Raw genomic sequence first — 8,541 nt, forward strand, 5'->3', positions numbered from 1 at the left:
GGCACTGTTTCTTGCGAAATAATGTTTCGGTCTTATCTCCCTCGTTACTTATGGGATTGCAGTGATTCACGCGTCTATGAAACCTTATTTCGAGCCCTACAGCCCGATGCGGTCGAAATTGACGTTCGACTTCCGCACAAAAAATTGGGCAAGAAACGGGATATAGCCCTTGATGGAAAACAAAGATCCCCACTGTTTTGGCCGTATATCCTTCGTTACTCGACGGATTGGAACGATTCTCGCGGCGTTGGAAAGCTAAATCAGAGGCCCACAACAATCCCGACTGGTCCGAATCACATTTCCAGTCCGTTAAAAAATTGTCGGGCAGTTTGACCGGTAATCCACGCACTGAGCGATCTCACCCTCCCAGCCCGCAGCGAGACGCAGTCGGAACTTGGTTGGATCGTCATTGTACGTTCCCCATCACATATGGGTTTCAAAGGCGAAAGAATCAAGGCATTCCGACGTGTAACGAAGGAAAGGTGCGCATTAAACCCGATGAGTCTATCGGAAGCAGTTCTGAACCGCACGATAGCTTTCTGAGTTAGCTTGAAATCAGTGTTAGTTTGACATAAATCTGACCCATAACAAATGAGTTATGCCCAAAACAGTTGACGTTTATCGAAAACGGAGCCCATTGGAGGCCATCGGGGATTCTGTTGTCTCGGCGCCGTTTCTTGCAAAATAATATTTTGGCCATATATCCCTCGTTACTTATCCGATTGCGGCGATTCATGCGTCAAAGGAAAGCTTATTTCGATGCCTACTTCCCGGTGCAGTCGAAATTGATGTTCGACTGCCGCACAAAAAACTAGGCATGGAACGAGATATAACCTTGACGGAAAAAAGCAAATCCCACTATTTTGGTCGTAACCACTTCGTTACTCGACCGATTGGGATGACTCTCGCGGCATTGGAAAGATTATTTAGAGGCCCATAATAATTATGATCGGTCCAAATCATATTTCCTGTCCGTAGAAATATTATCGGGCAGTTTGACCTTTAATTCACTTATCGAGCGATCTCGCCCTCCGAACCTAAAGCGGGATCCGATCGGAATGAGGTTAGAACATCACTGTACGTTTTCCATCACACATGGGTTCCAAAAGTGAAAGAATCAAGGCATTCGAACTTGTAACGAAGGAAATGTGCGCATTAAACCCGATTCATCGTTTGGATGCAATTCTGAACTGCCTGATTTTTAAAGATAGTGCACTCGGGATCGTGCGTATCGGCTCAACCATAGTCGTAGCTCTCTGAGTTAGCTTAAAATCGATGTTGGTTTGACATAAATCTGACTCATAACGAATGAGTTATGGCCAAAACAGTTGACGTCTACCGAGAACGTAGCCCAATGGAGGCCACCGGGAATTCTGTTGTCTCGGTGCCGTTTATTGCAAAATAATGTTTTGGCCATATCTCCCTCGTTACTTCTCTGATTGCGGCGATTAACGCGTCTAAGGAAAGCTTATTCCGATGCCTACTGGCCGGTGCAGTCAAAATTGATGTTCGGCTGCCGCACAAAAAACTGGGCAAGGAATGGGATATAGCCTTGACGGAAAAAAATAGATCCCACTATTTTGGCCGTAACTCCTTCGTTATTCGACCGATTGGGACGATTCTCACGGCGTTAGAAAGATTATTTAAAGGCCCACAACAATCCTGACAAATCCAAATCACATTTCCAGCCTGTAGAAAAATTGTCGGACAGTTTGACCGGCAATCCACTCACCGTGCGATCTCGCCCTCCGAGGCCGAAGCGAGACCCTGTCGGAATGTGGTAGGAACATCACTGTACGTTCCCTATCGCATATGAGTTCCAAAAACGAAAGAATCAAGGCATTCAAACTTGTAACGAAGGAAAGGTGCGCATAAAACCTGATTCATCGTTTGGATGCAATTCTGAACTCGCCACCGGGGATTCTGTTGTCTCAGTCTCGTTTCTTGCGAAATAATGTCTTGGCCATATCTCCTTCATTACTTATCTGATGGCGGCAGTTCACGCATCTATGAAAAGCTTATTTAGATGCCTAAGGCTCAATGCGGTCGAAATTGACGTTCGACTGCCGCACAAAAAACTGAGCAAGGAACGGAATATAGCCCTTGACGGAAAAACGCAAATCTCATTGTTTTGGCCGTATCTCCTTCGTTACTCGACCGATTGAGACGATTCTCACGGCTTTGGAAAGCTTATTCAGAGGCCCACAACAATCCCGACCGATCCAAATCAAATTTCTAGTCCGTAGAAAAATTACCAGGCAGTTTGACCGGTAATCCACTCACCGAGCAATCTCGCCCTTCGGGCCCGAAGCGGGACTCGGTCGGAACGTGGTTGAAACATCGATCATTGTACGTTCCCCATCACATATGGGTTGAAATTTGAAATTTCAAATTTATTTAAGAGTTAAAAATTGTTGAAATTTTATTTTCACATAACCCTATTTATATATACACATATATTTATCTCATTTAAATTTATAATTTTATATTATAATAAAATGTCAAATATATTTATATGATTGCGTGTCAAAATTTTATGAGTTGACTAGTCTTCACCAGTACAACACAACGTAGGGCGGTCCGGTCATTCCATTCAATCCATTACCATAAGCTTTGGTCAAACAAATGGCTAGCTTCCAACACTCGACACACACACACATATAACCACAACATAGCTCGCAGTTTCACAACAATGGAGGAATTCAAATATCTGATTCCCCTTATTCTCACATCAATCCTCTCTCTCATCTTCTTACTATGCTCCATCGTCAAAAGGAAAAAACTGCCCCCATCACCACTAAAGCTGCCTATAATCGGAAATCTACACCAAGTGGGGTCACTGCCCCACCGCGATCTCCACTCCCTAGCCCGGAAACACGGCCCCCTGATGCTTCTTCACTTGGGCAGCGCCCCGGCTCTGATCGTCTCCTCCGCCGACTCAGCCTGCGAAATCATGAGGACTCATGATCTCGTCTTCGCCAGCAGGCCCGTCTACAAGGCCTTCCAGAAGCTTCTGTACGGCTGCAAGGATGTGGCGTCCGCCCCTTACGGCGACCACTGGAGGAGGATGAAGAGCATCTTGGTTCTCCAGCTGCTCAGCAACAAAAGGGTTCAGACTTTCCGATCCATCCGGGAAGAAGAGACGGCCATCTTCCTGAAGAAGATCCAGGAATCTGCGGGGCCTGTGAATCTGAGTGAGATATTTAAGAAGCTGAATAACGATGGGGTGTGTAGGGCAGCCTTTGGCAGGAAGTATAGTGAGACCGAGAATGGGAAGAAGTTCCTGCTGCTGCTCTCAGATTTGATGGAGTTGCTCGGGAGCATTGACGTCGGAGATTTCATCCCGTGGCTTGCTTGGATTGGTCGTCTTAATGGCTTCGATAGGAAGCTGGATAGGGTTGCTAAAGGGATGGATCAAGTTCTCGAGAGTGTGTTTCAGGAACGCAGTAATGGAGCTCATGGAAAGGATGGAGACAATTGTTGGTAATCCTTGACATCATCCAATGATACGCAGCGGAAATAACAGTCAAGGATTAGATCTAGATTTACAATTGATTCATGTGTAGATATTACAAACGTACACAACAATAAAATTAACTTACTCGTTGTGTAGTAAACGTGCATCTCGATTCCTGTGAATTGAATCCACCACTAGAGGTATCCACGTGTATGTCGATTCGATGCAGGAACAATTCCCAGTGCATGTTTCAATCTTTGACAGCTAGAAAATCTCCGATTGAAACCATAGTACTCTCTAGGTGTTTCACAAGCAAAAGCTTCTAATGTTTTCGTATATTTTGATTCGTAAGACCAAGCTCCCTTATTTATAAGCGAAGAAGACAATTCTAAATTGTCTTGTCTTCCTTAGTCAACAATTACGACTAAGGAATTCACACTTGAGTCAACAATTACGACTAAGGAATTCACACTTGAATTGTCTTACTTAGTATTAGAATATATCAAATATATCCTAATCTAGTCCATAATATCTTTCAATCTCCCACTTGGACTAGCATTAGATTAAACACCAAGCACTAACTTTGCACTCTTGAGCGAATCAACAATACACATAAAGTGTGACCCAATAGGCCTCCATTATCGTCGATAATCAAATTAAAGTCTACACAAAACTCCTAGACTGCGTTGTGTAGCGAACTCGATATATGAAGAACGTTTACGTGGATTCTGTAAACAAAACCTTTATGCGAAGATATAGTAACATCCTTTCATTCACGAACCACTCGATAGAGCCTAGAATTTGCCATTGTGTCTTTCTAATAGCTCTATCAATTTATCTCATCTTTATTAAATGACCTCCATCGATCATGTTCAACTTTTAAAGTTCGAACATATCAATTGCACTGGTCAGTGACTTAACGGTCAAGTAATATAGAGAAACTGAGTGTTCTTCTCGAAATGTAAATCGAGGAATGAATCCTATCTTGGCACAACTACCACCTTCCCTTATATCCCGATATACCCAACACAAGTCGTATCTACCCCTTTGGTTGGAGTGCAAGCATTGTACTTGGTCAAAGTATACCATTCAATAAGTAAGATAAGCATTGCCCTCAAGTCAAAGGACTGTCACAAACTCCACACACCAATAATCATAGACACCAAAACAAATGATATATTGGTTGGGTATGCCAATACTCTCTAAAGTATCCATGCATCTATCACGAGTATCTAATATCTCATAGTCGTGGGAACAACTATATTCTCTAAGAATGTGATACAGATCGCATGCCAACTTATAACATATCATCAATATCCCAATCTTGATGATCCTTAGTTGGGGCTCTTTAAGAGTTATACTCTATTGCTAACCTTCCACTAAATTAGCAACAGTATTAACTCATGGGAACATTTAATTGAATGAAAACAAATAATCAAAGTAATCAATCAAATAAATGCATAATGCCATTAGTGACATCAAATGTCATAAATGTGATCAAGTAATAAGTCTCAACACAGATTATTTCTAGACATATTACTTTTACTCCCACTGACTAAAGCCAGTCTCGAAGATATCCAATTCCCAAACACTCAAAGTGTTTGTTATGATTCACAATGCATAACAATTGGTCAAAATGATTAGCAATGTCCTCTTATGTGGGAACATGCTCTAACATAATCTCTTGTTTCTAATATCTCTTAAAATCTGCCAACGATGCTAAACACATACACTACACCTTGTGTAATGAAAATCATGACATTCATGACCATCCTATTGCCCTAGCGTTAGGATCATTCTTTGTGCATTAAATCTCATTGTCATTAGAAGGACAATCATTCCTTGACAAAAAGATGCCATATTCCATTGGTAGATGTCATTTCGGACTTCTTCATGGAATATCGCCTTAACATCTTGTCTATGTAAGTGGATTTTGATAGCCTAACAGTCTATTAGCTCAAACTCAATAGATCTGGATCCCAAGGATATAATAGGCTTTATTCAAATCCTTCACCATGAAGGAAATTAACAACTAGTCTTTCATGGATTGCATCATGAGTACAATAATTTTCATTTTCGATATGTCATACATAAATGATGATGAAAATTGTGTTCTCATTCTTGTGTTTCCTATAAACACAATACTTTCTTTACTTTTGACCAAAATCAAACGATTTGATTTCTTTGTCAAACATTTGTTCCATATTCTAGAAGCTTGTTTTAGTTCATAACAACAAGTAACATCTCAATGGACTTGACTTTTGCAATTGGCGAAAAGATTTCATCATAATCAATGCTCTCGCACTGACTATAATCTTTTGCCACTAACCTTGCCTTGCAGGTTTGCACATTATCATTAGCATCAATTAGGTATTACCCCAAATGATAACTTATTTATGGTCTAACCGGTCCATTCAGATTTTATGGCTTCTTGCCACTTCTAAGAATCTATGACTATCATAGTTTCGCATAAATTCTAAGATCATTACCAGTTTCAAATTCTTTCTCGTATTGATCTTAGACCAATAGATTAATTCTTTGACTGGTTTACATTCTCTAGAACTTATACGACGTTGCATTTGTGCAGGCTCTTCGTTATTCTGAACTTGAAGAACTTGAGGAAGTTGATCCGCTATATCATGATGAAGGATCTTCGACATCCAATGTCACATCTCCCCCCCCCCCGTATTGAAGAATCTTGCATTTCTGCATAATCTTCAATACTGCTCTTATTGGATGTGTCTGACGCTCTAAGTAGTGCATCAGTACCAATAAGATCATGAACAGCTCCCACTAAATCCTTGTTTAGACCATCTAACAAGTTTTCTTCCTCAATGTTGACTTTGTGGCTCTCAAATCTTGTCAAGATCTAAGTCATAACGATCTTGTTCTCTATAGACCAAGTCTTTTCAAGAAACATCGCAATCCTAAAACTGAGAACTTATATTTTCCAAGAAAATAGTAGTATTCTCGCGTTTTCTTCGGATATCCCACAAAGTAACACTTCTCACTTTTGATTCCAACTAATCAGTGAGCATTTTCTCTACATATGTAGTGTAACCCAAGGTTCACATATGTGTAAAACTATGCTTCTTTCAATACCACAATCATATGATATTTACTCAACTAATTCAAGTGGAACTTGGTTCAGAATATAAGCAATAATAAACAAGGCATGGTCCCAAAGATACACTGAAAGTTTTGAGAAGCTCATTATGGATCGAATCATATCTAATGATGTTCGATTTCTCCTTTCGGATACCCAACTCAGATAAGGTATCCCTAGAGGAGTCCATTGTGGATGGATTCCATATGACTTCAAGCAATCGACGAACACATGGCTTAAGTATTTCTTTCTCGATCTAATCTTAGAGATTAAATACTTCTCCAAGTTGTTTCTTGACTTCTAACTTAAACTCCATAGATTTCTCAAAGTTTCTGATTTGTGTTTCATAAGATACACATTTCTATACCTTAAGAAATCGTCTGTGAAAGTTGTGAAGTACGAATATCCACTTTGTGCTTGAGTTAGAAATGGTCCACATATCACTATGTGAATCAACTCAAGTACTTCTTTAGCTTGTATTCTTTTCCTAGAAAGTGGCTCGCTGGTCATTTTAACCTTGAGATGTGATTTCACAAGCACTTTAAGACTTTAAGTCAAAAGTGTGAGATAGTCTAACTTTCTCGATCTTGTTAATCATTTCTCATTAAGTGATCAAGCCTACATGCCAAAGTTAAGTCGGACTATTCGCATTGCTTGTGATGGTTTATTTTACACACTGAGGATATTTTGTTCGCATTGAGCAAATATAAAGTATTCTCAAGTGAAATATTTTCATCTCCATTAAGCAAAGTAGAATAAATTCTATAAGTAAAATGGATAGAAAAACTTCAATGTCTAACACGAGAATGTAAATTATATTCCTCGTAATTCCAAGAACAAAATAACAATCTAACATGTCCACAAACCCAGAGATAGATCAAATCCATAAGACATTATGCATTTAGCAGCAACTATTGCTCAAAACAAATGCGTAAGTCAAATTTCCTTGGTCCCACTCTCCTGTTTTTAGTTAGACAACACACATTTTAAAAATGTGTGAACTATAACTCGTATCTAATACCCAGGAGTATGAGTTGTTACATGTTCACCTCAATGAAAAATATACCAAATTCTGCTATCAAAACATCCAATGTTTTGAACATCAAGCAGTATCCCTTCCAGTGTCATTTTCTTGACAAAAAGTATTTTATCTTTGGGTAACTTCTGCTTCTTTTGGTTTCCACCTTATGATGCAAAATTTAGTTCTTTGATCCTTCTTTTACCTTTTCTTTCCTTTTTGGGTTAGAATTGGCAGAAGCATTAATCATAAGAACTTATTTGTCCTTAGTGGAAGACGATTCAAAATCGTTCTTAACATGTCATGAAACTCATGGCAGTGTCACTGTCCTATTGTTCATTTTGAATTCACTATGAAGTTCACAAATGAGACAGATCATTACTGCAAGATTAAGTTGATTGAGACAAATATCGAATAGTCTCGTTCCTATCGTGGCCATCCTCTCAATTAACTCAATCTTTTTCAAGACATCCATAGAGACCTTGTCTACTCCATGTAGATTAATCCTGAAGAGATCCATGAGTATCTCATACTTTATGGTCTTAGCTTCTAAAGCATTAACACTCTTCAGGTGCATCAACATCTCAATCGTAACATGTGATCATGTTGTTTATGTAGTTCTAAACTCATTGACACAAACATGACACATTTAGCAGAAGTTACATCATCCATATGTTTCTTATAACTTTCAATGTCAAACATTTTGAAAGTTTCTAAAGTCACATTCAAGATGATGTGGATTGATTTCTCTAAGACATAATCAATCCTATCTAGCCTTAGCACCAAACGCAACTTGTGCGGTCAATCCAGAAAGTTTGACCTAGTCAATTTACCGTATCCAACAAACATAACAAAACAGTTGCAGATAAAACAGAGATAAAAAAAAAAGCAGTAAAAGGAATCAAATCAAAAAGTCACATTTATTTTACTAATCAAACAAGGCATTTTGTTTTGATTAGC

At 39.3% G+C, this 8,541-nt stretch overlaps 1 protein-coding gene across 1 annotated transcript; it reads left to right on the plus strand.

Annotated features, from left to right (window-relative positions):
• The first annotated feature begins 2,616 nt into the window (after nt 1-2,616).
• On the plus strand, nt 2,617-3,487 carry LOC130993820 (cytochrome P450 736A117-like). The gene has a single exon (XM_057918857.1). The coding sequence runs from the start codon at nt 2,693-2,695 to the stop codon at nt 3,485-3,487; it is 795 nt and encodes a 264-aa protein (XP_057774840.1). The 5' UTR covers nt 2,617-2,692.
• Nucleotides 3,488-8,541: the final 5,054 nt, after the last annotated feature.

The sequence above is a fragment of the Salvia miltiorrhiza genome, chromosome 7 (assembly GCF_028751815.1).
Source record: "Salvia miltiorrhiza cultivar Shanhuang (shh) chromosome 7, IMPLAD_Smil_shh, whole genome shotgun sequence".
NCBI lineage: Eukaryota > Viridiplantae > Streptophyta > Magnoliopsida > Lamiales > Lamiaceae > Salvia > Salvia miltiorrhiza.